Genomic DNA, 15866 nt, shown 5'->3' on the forward strand with positions numbered 1-15866 from the left:
TTTGTCCAGTGTACACCGCACCTGAGGACGGGTCAGCTGAGGGAGGGGAGTCACTATTGTTGGCCTGTGGAATGCCGCGCCGGTCGGGGGACGGGGTCGGGAGGAGGGGAGGGGGAGGCAGCGCCGTTCTTGCGGTGACGGGCTGGCTTGTCGCCTGGCTACGCTCAGTCGGCGAGGCGCTGTGCATGACCCGGGAGCAGCTGAGAGTCCATATAGACAATTGGCCCGTTTGTAAGGTACCATGAACAATCAAATTGCCATCTTCAATTTTTGATTATCTATCGTTCTACGGTTTCCAAAATCTTGAACGGAATCTTGGCAATTTCTCGTGACTACTTCACGACCATGATGCATGCATTTCATAAGCCGCACCCCGCTGGGGGTCCTGGAATTAAACGCCCTTCTGGTGGGCGGGGGTGTTTGAATTGAACACCCCCTTTTAACTCGGCTCCTGGGCCATGTAGCGATACGGGGAAAGCGACGTTCGAAAAGCGTCAGGAATAATGGCGAAATTAGTTAGGTCACTTTTTCGGTCAGGTCAAGGGTCAAGTCACCAGAGGTGTTTCGGACCCATGCTGCTGAAAGCCCAATTTCATGTGTTTGACCTAACCTTGACCCGACCTGTGACCTTGAAATTCAACTTTCAGGTACTCATCGGAAGTGCCTCGTCGCGTTCTTTCGTTTGCTTCCTCGTGCGTTTTGCTGCGTCTATTGGTTTTTGAGTATCGGCTAGGTAGCTCTATTGGTTCCCGAGTTGTGCGCTGCTTTTTAAAGAAAAAAATGTTGACATAGGCAAAATTTGACCTTTGGCGACCTGACCTTTCACCTGACCAGGGCTGCGGAGTCGATGGATTTTCAGTGACTACGACTCCGACTCCGACACCGGCTTCCAAAAACCAACTCCGACTCCAACTCCGACTCCGGGCAGAACTATCGACTCCGACCGACTCCAACTCCGACTCCCGACTCCGCAGCCCTGCCAGGTCTGCGGAGTCGATGAATTTGTCGGTGACTCCGACTCCGACTCCGGCTCCGGTTTCCAAAATCGACTCCGACTCCGACTCCGACTCTGGTCAGAACTGTCGACTCCGACCGACTCCAACTCCGACCCCGACTCCGACTCCGCAGCCCTGCACCTGACTTAAAAAACGATTAACTATTTTCTTCATTATTTTTGACGCTGTTCTGAATGCCACTTACACGGTGTCACCACGTGGCCCAGGAGCCGAGTTAGACGTGTGAAAACGCCCCCTCCCCCTCAGCACGACACGGAAAACTATAACCATCAGCACGACGCGGGTTAAGTTGACAGTTGAGCTTATCCGCCCCCTTCTAGCCAAACGCTCATCCACTGTTTTAGCCTGCGTCAGGGGAGCTGAGGACGCCGAGACCCCGGACCTGGTGGCTGCCCTGGCCCCTGAGGCAGATTGATGCCGAGTTGCATGCTATCGAGGACACCAACGATCAGAGTCAGAGTCAGAGTCATTTATTAGAATTCTCCACATGGTGGGTATTACGAATTCAGTCATTGTACACTGGTAAAAGCGTGGTTAAAAATGAGACACATTGCAAGACCTAAAACATTTGGTTTAACCCTATTCCTGGCGGGCTCCGCCGGGACAAGAAACTGGCGGGGGGGGGGCCGATTCGGCCCCCCCTGAGATCTCGAGAACGAAGCAAGATAGCGACAAGCGGTAAACGGCATCGGATACGCACGGCCAAGATCTACAATTTTTACAAAGGTCATTTTCAGGTCAGGTCAAAGATGACGTCACAGGGGTCGAAAAAGTCAAAATGGCGGCGCTAGATATGGAGAGAGTTTTTCTCGAATAACTTTCGAATTAGTCAAGATAGGAACAAACTAAGGGCATCATCGTGATCCTCTCGTCAATCCGCATCGAATGATATATATGTTGACCTCGAAAGGTCAAGGTCAAAGGTTGACCTCAGGTCACGTGACCTCGAGGTCATCATGTATATCATTCGATGCGTCTTGACGAGCTGAACACAATGAGACCATCCACGCGTCTGTATCTTGTTCCTGTACGGAGTTATTGGCCAAAAACCTTTGGTGACCTTTGATGACGTCACATGACCTCACAGCTGCCCAACAGCAAAACAGACCTCAAGGTAGTGAAGGTTGATCGTATATGAAGTCATGTATGGTATATGGGGCCATTCCGACCCGTTTTAGTGGTAAAAACAGGGAGTTGATTTTTCCCCCATTGACTTATAATGGGGAGGTCGCGAAATTGACCTGACCTTAGGTCACCGATATCAAAATTCCGAGATATACAAATTGCACATACTGGTACCCTAACTAAACCCTGAAGAGAAGAAATTGATCGGTCAAAAACTCTAGCTCTGGCGTGATTGCAAACTTTTCTGAGGTAGGGTCACCAAACCGCCTCTGGTGACCTGACCTGAGGTCAGATCAACTCAAAATTTTCAGACATGTTGCGTAGAAGCCTTTTAGGAAAAGTCAGAAAATTTGAGCTTCCTAGCTCAACGCGTTTGGGAGAAATAACCAAAAAACCTCAGGGGGGGGGGCTCCTGAGGCCCCCCCCGCCAGGAATAGGGTTAAGACACAGCGCTGGTGATTCACTTGGACCTCTCCGGTGCTATCTAGTCTACCTGCGTGTTAATTGGGCGTTCCAGGCGGATGCAGCCCTATAAGTGAAGCTCCGCTGGGTTCTCACTAGGCGGCATCCGGGAAGATCCAGGGTGCCGGCGGCTGCTGCTCGAGAGTTGCGCAGTGAGACATCGGCTCTCCGAGTGAACATTGCGGTTATGGCAGGCGGACATTTACCGTTCACTGCTCGCGCCACTAGAGCACGGTCGTGCGTGCGTACCATGTCGTCCACTCTGTGCCAGCCTAGTGCCGCAAGTGTGGGCGAGATGTGCTCTGAGCGGCACACCCCAGACACCATTCTGGCCGCAAGGTTCAGAGACTTTTGAACTCGTTGGAGGTGCCACTGAGCGGCTCCTCCCCAAACGGACAGGCAGTAATGAATGTGGGGAAGGACATGTGTTTCGACCAGCAGCTTACGTACTTCAGGAGTGAGATGATGACGCACTTTGAAGAGTGATATGGTGATGGCGTTGCACCGCCGAACGACTGCGTCAATATGGGGTTGCCAGGTCAGCTGCTGGTCGAGAAGGACTCCGAGGATTTTCACGGTTTTGGATGGCTGAATGGTTGAGCCGGATGAGATGTGGAAGTCGTGGGTTTTTGCCAAGGTTTGTTTGGTGCCAACGAGAGTAAAGGATGTTTTTCTGGGGTTCATCTTCAGGCTGTTCTGCTGGAACCAGGTTTGGAGTTCGGATAAGGATTCTTCGACGCGTGTTTTGAGGCTGGATAGGCCGACGACAGTGGGGGGGGGGGGGGGAGTGGTCGAGGATCTGGGTGTCGTCGGCGTAGGATAATAATCGGCCGTGGGTGAGGAAGCTGGAGAGGTCGTTGGTCACGAGGAGGAACAGGATCGGACCGAGGATGGATCCCTGGGCTACGCCGTGGGACACGTGGAGAGGGTCGGAGCCACCACCAGTAACCACCTGCCTGCGGTTGTACAAGTAGCTCGCAAACCATGCAGACGAAACACCATACCACTCCAGCTTATTCAGCAGGAGGGCGTGGTTCACACTGTCAAACGCCTTACTGAGGTCTATTGAGGCTAGCGACACGACATGGCCATCATCGACATGTTTATCTATCCAGTTTACCGCGTCGAGCATTGCGTGTTCAGTTGAGTGAGACGGTCTATAAGCGTACTGGTGAGGAGATAAAATGTTGTTCTCGGTCAGATAAGACATCAGCTGAATGGCCACCACCTTCTCCAGGATTTTAGAGAGCACTGACAGTATGGAGATGGGTCTGAAATTGCTGGGATCTGACTGATCGCCTGATTTGTGAATGGGGATGACGCGGGCGAGTTTCCAAGCTTCCGGGAACACAGCTGTGACGATGGAGCGGTTGATGAGATGAAGGAGATGTGGCCCTATCACCGGAAAACAGTTGACGATGGCGTGAAGCGGCACTCCGTCCACTCCGGCGGCGCGAGAGGAGCTCATGGAGCCGATGGCCTTCGATGGAGACGATGTACCTATCCGGTCAATTTTATTTCGCCGCCGACCTGAATATTACATGTATATGGATGGTGTTGGTCTGGCAAGGGGTTTGAGTGACTTTCTCTGAGGCCATACTGTACTGGTCGCCCGAGAGCTACAGTGGCGTCACAGAAGACAATGTTTTTATTATTACCCCTTCCCACACAGTATTCATTTTATTACATGGCCGATGATGGCCCACCTCAACACGCTGATAAATATCGTTAAATATGTCGACGATCAGAAGAAAAATGACAAAAGATTCAGACGCGCGGATTGCTATTGGCAGTTGTGGACTAACAAAAATATGTAATCCCTCAGAATGAATAATATATTGATGAGAAACCGTCAAGTGCCCCAAGGTACGGTTCCGTTTTTGGTGAATAACTTATCAAAAAACGGCCGCAGAGTCGCGATTTTGGCAGCATCGTGTTCGCCTCGCTCAGGCGCGTCGAATGGTATACTTTTTGTTTGGGTGAGGTCAACTTAAGGTGTTGACCTCAGGTCACGGTTTGGTCAGCGCCCCCAGGTCACGACATTGCATTGGTCGAAGTAGGTGATATCGCATATCATTCGATTTGGCAGGTCTTCCTGAGTCCATTTGCTGCTTTTCCGACTCGCTAGCTCAAATTGATCGGGAGTTATTGACGAAAAACTAATATGACCCTAATGGTCATAATTGACGTCACGCAAGGCAACATTGCAAAACTGACGCATGTTTCCTTGCAAGGAGTGCATCAAAGCACGATTCTGTGTGCTTGAGATAGTTGGAGATCGTTCCCGGTGCCAGAATAGCAGTGTTCATTTTTCTCCATTGACTTATAGTGATGTCAAACCAAATGCCAACCCAAAAACCACGAGAAAATGCCGAAACCAAACCAACTTGGGAAACTGAGGGAAATACCAACTTTTTACCGATTTCTTAGCCTCTTATACATTAGTGAGGGCTTATGATACCAACAAAATATCAAACACATTACGATTGAAATACCAAATACCAAGTTGGTATCGGTTTGGTATCGGTATACCAAAAAGTTGGTATCCGATTGACATCTCTGCTTATAATGGTGGGGTCACGAAAATGACCTGACCTCATATGACCTTTAGGAAAAATCCGAGATATACAAGTTATGAGACTCGTAATAGATATAAGATCCTGCAAGCTTCATTTCCCTGTGAAAGCTCCTCTGGCAGTGAGGGCGTTGCGAAGTTGCGACATCTGACGACCGTGCAGAGGTTCACTTATGACGTCATAGGTCAGTGACCTGACCTGACCTGAAAATGCGGTTGGTGTCAAAAGATTCTGCTTGAATAAAGGTCAGGTATGCCAAGTTTCAGCTCTCTATCGCCAGCGTGTTCGGAGTTATCGCGAAAAAATCCTATGGGGGCGGCACCCGCCCTTCCCCCCTCGGCCGGCGAGGTTTAAACGTGTAGGTACCATTGTAGGGAAGAATGGGGTAATTTGGCCATTTTTTAAAGAAAACGATGTAACTTAAAATTGACGGTATATTTCTGCATTTCCTCAACGCTGGCAGGCGTCGCATTCATTAATGACATGCAACATGACCTTTTCAGTGATTTGACCTGAGGTCAAATTTTCAAGTTGATCTCAGGTCAACTCGCGCTTCTCTCGTCGAGACGCGTCGAATGAACTATAATCAAGGGGCGGGACGCAGGTCCATCCAACTACCCCTACACATGCGAGGGTTAAAACACTAAAATAAAGTCATGACTCATGATATGAACATATTTGCCGTTAAATTTTTTTTTGTAGATTTAGTCCATATAACAGTGTTCGCCACGGGCCGCAAAATCCCAGTCCAGCCCGACCCAGGCTCATGGGTTGACAGCCCGGCCCAGCGCGAACCCATACATAGTAAAATTGTTAAAGCCCAGCCCGGTCTAGCCCGTCCAGCCCGGACCAGCCCGTCAAAAATGAATGGATCATGGACACCAAACAGGTATTACATATGTCACCCATAGGCGCAAGGAAACAATCTTTTGGGAACAGCATGCACAACGCACATTGCACATATGTATATGCTTTCATTCGTATTTTTAGTCTTGCACAGTAATAAGCTAGTTTTGGTTTTTAGCTCAGTCGCGAACCTCTGAGTCCACTTTACAGTCCTTGTCCCAGCCCATCCACACATTCCACAGCCCATCGATTATTTATGTTTGAGCAGGGCTACGGAGTCGGAGTCGGAGTCGGAGTCGGAGTCGGTCGGAGTCGACAGTTGTGACCGGAGTCGGAGTCGGAGTCGGAGACGATTTTAGAAACCCGAGCCGGAGTCGGAGTCGGAGTCACCGAAAATCTGTCGACTCCGCAGCCCTGCTAGGTCTGCGGAGTCGGAGTCGGGAGTTGGAGTCGGTCGGAGTCGACAATTCTGACCGGAGGCGGAGTCGGAGTCGGAGCTGGTTTTTGAAAGCCGGAGTCGGAGTCGGAGTCGGAGTCGCCGAAAATCCATCGACTCCGCAGCCCTGTGTTTGAGGGCCCAGCCCAGCCCGTGACCCAGCCCAGCCCATGACCCATTGGCTGGCCCATGGCGAACACTGCCATATAAGTCCACTCGCCAGAAAGCCCGTTGTGAAAACGGCTATTTTTCGGCAGACTGGCTTCCGCTTCGGGTATGACATTGAGCCATTCAGTTAGCGATGTCGATTCTACTCCCGAGTCGGAGTTAGTAAGATTTTGGTGACTCTGGGTCCAACTCCGATTCTTCTGTCCTGGCTCAGACCCATTCTAATCTTGCTCCACCCCATCATTCAGATCGCAAATTCTAAGATCGATGGGGATCCTATATATCGATAAAAACACGCATCGATCTAATGCGAAAAGGCTCCAGACCGGTCACACTTGGAAGAGATTATACCATGGAGCAGTATGTTTTTCCCTGGCGGCGTTTCAAGCTAACAGGCCGGTTACCTTAGTGTTCGCGCAAGTATCTCTAGGGACGAGAATTGCAGACGACACGTGCGAAACGTCGGAAATTAGTGAAAAGCCTGTATGAATACCACCGTCACTTATTTTCCTTCTCAGTAGCAGTAACCTTGGCAGTAACAGCGGGAGGTCTGGGAGAGGGTCAAAGCGTCAAACCCTTCCGGCGCCCGTGCCTTCGCTATCGCTTTCAGGAACACGCGCGCAGCCGCTTTTGTGCGCCCGTCAAACCCAGCCCGCCCTTTGACAGCGGGCGGGTCATCAGCGGTCCGCCCGCGTCCCTTCCTGTGACGTCACTACGGTCCTGGAACGCAAGCGAAGCGTAGCCCAGCGGTGCATTGTTGTCATTGTTGTGGGTACATATGCATTAAAAACAATCAGTTCTGCTAGCATCATGTCTCTCTCGTCCAATGGTGTAGAATGGTGTGTAATAGAGGTGGCAAAAGATGAAAATTTTGGGAACCAGACTCGAACCAGACCCGACTGGACATTTGTGGAACCAGTTGGATCCGGTCTAAGTTGGAATCGGAACCATTTGGACCCGTTGCCCAAAAGTCAATTAATACAAATAACCGCAGGTTGTTTTACTTGTAGGTATCATAAGTGGCATAATGTAAAACAACCTTTTTTTCCACTGGGAATACTCATGAGCTACTGTGTGTAAAGAAACATTCACTTCATTCACTTCATATCTTGCAATAATGTGTAGTGTGCAAGATGTATAGTTTACGGTAGGACCCAGTTGGACCCGTCAGAAAATTCCCAGGAACCGGTCTGCACCCATATGGGTCCAGACTGGTTCTTTGGACCGGGTCCTCGGGTCCACATTTTGCCACCTCTAGTGTGTAATTTGACCTCCAAAGATGAACATTGTTTTTAGGTCGAGCTCATGACCTGACCGGTAAAACTCATGTTGCATCCCAATCGATTGCCTATTGTAAAACTGAACGCATTACATCTGTTTTTACTGCTCTTCCACGTCTCCATCACATGTCAGTTGTCCAAAAGTGCTTTTTTCGACTGCTTAACCCTCGCCGGACGCCGCCATGGGGGGGGGGGGGAGTATGCAACCATCCACTAAGTTTTTTCGCGAATAACTCGCGTAAAAAGCGGCCGATCGTGACGAAACTTTCAGGCCCTCGCATTGATCAATTTTACACCTACCCTGAAAATTTCATGACCTTGACCCAAATGACATTTGACCTGTGACCTACTTTCCGAGACCATGTTTGGCCGGAATCGCGATTCGGCGTTATATGTCGGCTCGCATTAGCCGCGCGTTTGCAAGCTTTTTGTGGTTTCGAACGTTCAAACATGTGATTTGATGTTGCTCCCATGCATCTGGGTGGATGTCAAGGTCACCTGAAGGTCAGGTCAGGCCATTGACCTTTGGTGACCTCGGTCCACTTTTTCGAGTTTTACATGTTTCTAAGCTAGTTTTTGTAGCTGAATTCGAATTTAGCAACCATTTGAACATTTACGAAGTAGTGTTGGTGCCTTCGTAACATGTTACAAAGCTGTCAAAGGCGGTTGACACGTATTACAAATACCCGTCACGACCCCTACTGGTTGACCTGACTTGACCTGACCCGACCTGGTCTAAATGCTCAATGACCTGACCTTCACGGGACCTTGAAACCCACAAAAAAAAAAATATTGGAAATTGCGCGGATAATGTGAGACTCAGCCGACATACGCCAATTGGCGATTCCGGTCGAACATGGTCTCGAGAATCAGACCACAGGTCAAAGGTCATTGGGGTCAGGGTCATTAAATTTTAAGAGTATGTGTAAAATTGATTAACTCGAGGGTACTGAAAGTTTCGTCCTATTTGCTATTTGCGCGAATTATTCGCGAAAAACCGGGAGGGGGTCCGTTCGACCCCGCTATATGTACATAAGTGCGAGTGTTAAGTCACTAAAAATCTGTCTTTAAAGTAAAAAAGGCTATTCCTCGAGCTGAGAGGCCAAAGTTGTACAGTTGGTGTACTTTAACCCTCGCCGGACCTATTGGTTTTCTACATACGCGCCGGCCGAGGGGGGGGGGGCGGGTACGACCCCCCCCCTCGCCGTTTCGCCCCTGGTGGAGCTAGCGCGTGGCGGAAAAAACGAGCGTGTGCGCCGTTACGAGACGCAGAGATTGGTACACGATTTTAAGGTCCTAGGTCAACCGGTGACCTCTGAGGTCAGGTCAAGTGCCCCAAGGTACGGTTCAGTTTTTGGTGAATAACTTCGCAAAAAACGGCTGCAGAGCGCCGATTTTGGCAGCATCGTGTTCGTCTCGCTCAGGCGCGTCGAATGATATACATTTTGTCCGGGTCAGGTCAACTTGGGGTGTTGACCTCAGGTCAAGGTCAGGTCAGCACCCCCAGGTCACGAAGTTGGTCGAAAGGGGTCATGTTGCATATCATTCGATTCGGCAGGTCTTCCTGAGTCCATTGGTGGCTTTCCCGACTCGCTAGCTCAATTTGATCAAGAGTTATTGACGAAAATCTAATATGACCTTGATGACGTCATAAATGACGTCACGCAAGGTCAACATTGCAAAAGTGACGCATCCAACCTTGCAAGGAGTGCATAAAATCACGATTCTGTGTGCTTGAGATAGTTGGAGATCGTTCCCGGCGCCAGAATAGCAGTTTTCATTTTTCCCCATTGACTTATAATGGTGAGGTCACGAAAATGACCTGACCTCATATGACCTTTAGGAAAAATCCGAGATATACAAGTTGTGGGACTCATAATGGATACTAGATCCTGCAAGTTTCATTTCCCTGTGACATCTCCTCTGGCAGTGAGGGCGTTGCGAAGTTGCGACATCTGAAGACCGTGCAGAGGTTCACTTATGACGTCATAGGTCAGTGACCTGACCTGACCCAATAATGCGGTTGGTGTCAAAAGATGCGGCTTGGATCAAAGGTCAGGTATGCCGAGTTTCAGCTCTCTATCGCCAGCGTGTTCGGAGCTATCGCGAAAAAACCCTATGGGGGGGGGCGGCACCCGACCCCCCCCCCCTCGGCCGGCGAGGGTTAACACATCATGTAGGTATGTGCTTACATGCATGCATACATTCTCGAATTAAACATCAATAATACCCACTAAAGGCATATTGCTCTTTGGAACGTCGCTTTCGGTATGGGGATATCATGGGTCTGAGCCAGCTGACACAAGTGACACCCCTTAGTGGGGTTCTGGCATGGTCTGCGTTGGATCACATCACCCACCACCACAATGGGCGGTTCCTCAAAACCAGCGTAATTGATCGATGTGAGGCGGCGACGTGAGGCACGCGATGCGGGACCGTCCCCATGCCGTGGCGGTCCGGGTCAGGGGAGCAGCCCCCTCCCCGCGCGGCGGGCGGTCGCCCATTCATCCGCGACCCCAGCCCCATGACTGAGGGGTTGACAAAGGGCAAACATCACGTATTTAAACTGGGCAAACAGACGGTGTTCTACGCTAGGGACATCTCGCGGCTGTGATTCACGATACTGCTTCGCCAAACTGCCTTTAGATGGTGGGTCAGTCGGTGTCCGTCTGCTGCTGTGCGCCGAGAATTAGCCCTATTAATTACGATGAATTACACCTTCTAGTGTGACGATACCGTCACATTATCATATAGTTCGCGTTTAGATGCGAATGAAGAAACGACTGCGTTGAAAAAATATGTCATTTCATCGAACGCTGAAATGCTCGAAGTGCTCGCTAAAAAATAAACTCGCTAACTGAGCCCTAAAGGTCGGCTGCCGTGTTGCATTGCATTTAAGCCAAAAACGCGGGCTGGGTGTACGTTGTCGAGAAACAATTTTTGGCCTGAAGTGTTCTCTTAAGTATTATCTACATAGATCCAGGGAACATATTTGCTATCTATGATGGCTTAGGAGATATTGAATCGTAAGTCCTCCGGTGTACCCTGTTTTGCGGCGGCTCACGTGTTAAAAGCTGCTGAACATTTTTACTTTGACCACAAAACGCGGGCACAGTTTTGTCTGTACGAAAATGACTCTTGTCCTATCGCATTCCACGTGGGCTGAAAATCCAGAAACCAGGGAACATATTTGCTACGACGAGTACTTTTCACGATTCAGACCGAAACGTGAAAAAATAGCCCCAAAACCCTATGGCGGGCACCTCTTCGCGGCGCCCGGCCGCGGGTCGCTAGTTCCCGAAACGACACACCATGCTGCATGGAAATGGTGGAAAAGGGGCTAGGGAGGGGGAAAGACGGGCTTGGGGACAAAAGCAGTAACAGAGGCACTTATAGCGGAGTGGGACTTCCGTCGAGCCTTTCAAGACAGTAACTAGTATCTACTCTAGAATCAGCAATTCTAACTACCGTCTAACTTGCCGCCACAGTATCGTCACTCACTGCGGATTGTTTCCGTCGTCATCCATGCCGACCCCGGGCGTCGTCTTGCCGGCCAGCTGCCCCAGCTGGCGGTTCAGGATGCCGTTCGAGATGTAGCACTCCTTCGGATGGAAGTACTTGTAGTACTGGGTTCGCACCACCGCGTCTGAAGGGCGGGAGAGCGAGGCCACACAGATACCTCAAAGGCCGACACACCGATATGCGTCTCAGACATGAATCTCGCACCATACTTAGTCCTTACGACCCGATGTGTCTCAGACCTTCACAATGATACCCATGGAACCCACCAAAGCGGAAACTTTGCATCAGACTATCCCAGAGTTTGCAGCCAAGGCCATTGTGGATGTTGTTTTATCTGGACAGCACCATTTTCTCGGCGCGGTGGTCTGCCAGGGGGGAGGGGGTGGGGGGGGGGGGGTGCCGCGGGAGCCGTAAATCTCGTGGAATTGGGCCTGCATCTCTGCAGCACCCCCACCACAGCGGGAGCCGTGTGGGCCGCCTGTGAACGCTTATCTGGCCGAGGCGTGCTCGGTCTACAAAGGGCCATAAATTGACCCGGTGCATTGTCAGCGCGGCCCAGACAGTCGGCGTGGCCGCAGACAGACGGGATTTCTGTGCAGATTTGGTCAACTCGCAAAGGAATGTTTGAGAGGTGGGGCATTCCACGATAGATCGTACCAGGCCCGTCACCCTCATCTCTCAGATTTTAATGAAAATCGGTCCTAGGGGTAATCATAGGCCCCAAAGACGCCTGGCAAAATATCAGACTTCTCAGATCAAAACTTTTTGAGTTATATTGCATTACATTTTTTTAACTTCGGTATGTAACGGTGAGTTTGATGGCCTATAACTCAAGAACGGGTTAAGCAACCAACAAAAAGTAAACAGCACTAAGCTTGCGATGAATCAAAAATTAATATTACTATTTAAAAATTCCAAAGAAAAAATTTCATTGTTGAGCAAAAACCTTAATCTTTTTTCATTTGCCTCTAATGACTTTTGGGACCAAAATTTTTCACATTTTTATTTTTTCAAAATAATATTCATGTCATTGCAAATCGACATGCAAAAAATTAGAAAGGTGTTCTTTCTATAAGTTCCTCATTTTCCCGCAAACAAAATGGGTTTCGGAGGGGTTGATACGACCCCAGCACGCCGTTTCGCTTCTAATAGAGCTAGAGCCTCGCGGAAAAAACGAGCGTGTGTGCCGTTACAAGTCGCAGCGATTGATACCCGATTTTAAGGTCTCAGGTTAACCGGTAGCGTCTGAGGTCAGGTCACGTGACTGAAGTTACGGGTTCGGTTTTTAGTAAATAACTTCGCAAAAAATGGCCGCAGAGCCGCGATTTTGGCATCATTGTGTTCGCCTAGCTCAGGTGCATCGAATGGTATACTTTTTGCTAGGGTGAGGTCAACTTAAGTAGTTGACCTCGGGTCAAGGTCAGGTCAGAGCCCCTCAGGTCACGAAGCTGGGCAAAGGGTATCATATGGCATATCATTCGATTCGGAAGGTCTTCCCGAGTCCATTGGTGGCTTTCCCGACTCTCTAGCTCCATTTGATCGGGAGTTATTGACGAAAAACTCGTACGACCCTAGTGACGTCATAAATGACGTCACGCAAGGTTAACAATGCAAAAGTAAAGCATTGGACTTTGCAAGGAGTGCATGAAATCACGATACCATGTACGTGGGATAGTTTTAGATCATTCTCGGCGCCAAAATAACAGTTTTTATATTTCCCCATTGATTTATAACAGTGATGTCACGTGACCGACCTGACCTCATGTAACCTTGACAAATTCCCAGATATACAAGTTGTGAGACCTCTGGAGGACACCATGTATGCGTCCTGTAGCTTTTATCTCGGACAGCTATGGTCATTGGCGTCCAAAACAATGTCAGAACCAAACAGCCTTTTTCACCCTCGCGCTTATAGGAAAGAGGGTTGAATGAACCCTCTTTTCACTTTTTCAGATGACTCAGACTTGAATTGAAATTTCAGTAACCCGTGATGTTACTAGGCAGCTTTACCACGCCATTTGTAAGCTCCTCTCCCGAAATCACTATTCGAAACCATTATCGTGACGTAAAATAAATACATTTATAGAAAGAACACCTTCCTAATTTTTTGCATATTTCTTAACAATGAGCCAAACATTTTTTCAAAGAAATAAAAATTCAAAAAAAATTTGGTCCCAAAGTCCAAAAAATACTAATGAAAGAAAACTCGATATGTCATACATCAAAAACAGCGTATTTTTCGAAATTTCAAAAATACATATTAATCTCTGTTTCATTGCAGCTTCAATGTTATATAACATTTGGCATTTGAATAATCCGTCTTAGAGTTACAGCCCGCCAAACTTAGCGCTGCAAAGCAAGATCCAAAAAATGTTATACACCATAACTAAAAAAATACTTATCTGATAAGCCTGAAATTGTTACAGGTGGATTCAGAGCCCCTGATTACCCCTGAGACCAATTCTCGTCAAATTCCGAGAGATGAGGGTGTCAAATTGGAAAAAAAAGTGGTACGATCTATCGTGGAATGCCCCAGGTAGTTTAATCATTGGTTGAAGGCGGCGTAACACAATAGCGTACTGTGCGTGATAAATCGAGATAAAAAATCGAAGGACGGCAGATACCGTTCAAATGTCCAAATGTCTCATGTGCGCTTGAATTTGACTGGCTTGTGTCTATGCAATATGCATGTTTTTAAGCGAAGTGGCAAATAATTCGCCAGTTAAAGCTTCCCAATGCACTACTCTAACACAGAAATCGCCACTGTCAAAATACTACTCAACTCTAGACACTAGAATACAGATTGACCTTACCAAAACGATTTCGGGACTGACCGCTGTTGATGCTCATGCCGTACTCCTCCAACAGGTAGTTGATGTTGGTCTTGTTGAGTTTCTCGCCTCCCTCTCCGAGCATCACCAGCAGGCTGCCGCCCTCGTCCACATACTTCTTCAGCATCTGAGACCACATCATCAGCAGTCACATCACGGCGCCCGTCTAGTTTACATCTTAGCTACAGATTTCAAGTCACATAGCAAGTAAAGGAAATGTCGAGCCTACCACTCCGACCCCATTCATCCGACCCATGACGAATCCCATGAGCACGGACCACCGTCACATCGCACATTTTCACAGGGATAACGTCCGAGCCAATGTCCGCCTCCGACATAAAATCATAACTCGATCGGCGCCAGGCGCCGCCGCTGGCCCCTGCCGGCCATCAGACCGGTCACAGGGCCCCTCTCATGTCCACTCTGCAGTCCGGGCGGCGCGCCCGCCGGCGGCGGAGGTCGCTCAGATCTCATTGAAGTCCGACGCGCTGCCGGAATGGACGTCAGATTGACCGACTGAAGTTGGGGGCCGACGTCCCTCAGCTGCGTCACACTGACGTCATTAGAGGTACGTCTGGCTGTATAAACTCAGCCGAGAGACTGACCTCAAACTCCTGAGCGCTGAATTTATCCTTCGGTCCCGGAATGATGTAGAGCCGCGTCTGCGCGAGAATCTCGCTAAACATCTCGTCCTTGTTACTGAAATGCAGGAGATGGAGCTCATTAATTAACAATTTCGCTCAAAGGAGGTCTGAAAATCTTACCTGAGTGAGCATTGTGTTGAGCCTTCAGAGACTGATTCCAGTCCCAAAACAACACACCCTCCCACTCTATCCCTATCCCCTCCGTCACTGGGCAGAGGACACCCACCTGCTGATTCGCCAGGTGCCCTTCAGTTTCCTGATAAGCGTCTTGAAGCCGCTGGTTGTGGTGGCCGTCTCCCCTTTGGCCGCGTCAAAAATCAGCCCGTTTCGGAACGGCGCAGCGGCGGCCTGGGCGGGAGCGGCGGCGGGGGCGGCGGCGGCGGCGGTGGCAGAGGGAGCGCCGGTGGCGGATAGGGCGGCAGCCACGGCGCCTGAGGCCGCCCGCGTGGCGCTCGCCACGCCCGTCGCCTGAGGCCGCGCCAGGTCAGAGGTCAACCGTCAACAGTGTGCTTCGGACGGGTTGATCGGAGGTCGGAGAGAGGATGTGCAGGTAACTGAATACGGGTAGCAGGCTAGGTAAGTGTGCTGGAATAAGTGGCAAGGGATCCGTCCCACAACCTGGACATGCAATGGTCAGAGAGAACCCAAATGCCCCAGGCCCCAAGCCAACAGAATAGAAACAGAAACTATCCCACAGCCAGACACGATAGATAACAACTTCCAACTGTATGGGCAAGGGAAAATATTATTTGAAGAAAAAAAAAATTGTTATAGAAGATCAAACAATCGTTTTCTCGAAAACAGCATAAATCAATAACGGATTTTCATACATATTACTTGCATGAACCAATTATCTAAGTAATTGAGTGTAACTCGTTTCATCACCATAATGCTAATGAACTTTGAGTTCGGGGTAGTTCAAAGCTATGGCGTTAGCCGCGGGGTTCATTCACTGAGCGG

The 15866-nt window shown here is 49.4% G+C and overlaps 1 protein-coding gene across 3 annotated transcripts in view; it reads right to left on the bottom strand.

Annotated features, from left to right (window-relative positions):
* The window catches only part of LOC122363435 (intraflagellar transport protein 52 homolog), a 117125-nt gene that overhangs the window by 7635 nt on the left and 93624 nt on the right, over positions 1 to 15866 (bottom strand). For all 3 annotated transcript variants that reach the window (XM_043332707.1, XM_043332705.1, XM_043332706.1), the window contains 4 exons: positions 15133 to 15374; positions 14868 to 14961; positions 14266 to 14389; positions 11411 to 11555 (listed from right to left, as the gene is read on the bottom strand). In XM_043332707.1, coding sequence (XP_043188642.1) covers positions 11411 to 11555; positions 14266 to 14389; positions 14868 to 14961; positions 15133 to 15374 — 605 coding nt within the window. The remainder of the gene's footprint in view (positions 1 to 11410; positions 11556 to 14265; positions 14390 to 14867; positions 14962 to 15132; positions 15375 to 15866) is intronic.

Source organism: Amphibalanus amphitrite, unplaced genomic scaffold (genome assembly GCF_019059575.1).
Source record: "Amphibalanus amphitrite isolate SeventyFive unplaced genomic scaffold, NRLGWU_Aamphi_draft 000620F_arrow, whole genome shotgun sequence".
NCBI classification, from domain to species: Eukaryota; Metazoa; Arthropoda; class Thecostraca; order Balanomorpha; family Balanidae; genus Amphibalanus; species Amphibalanus amphitrite.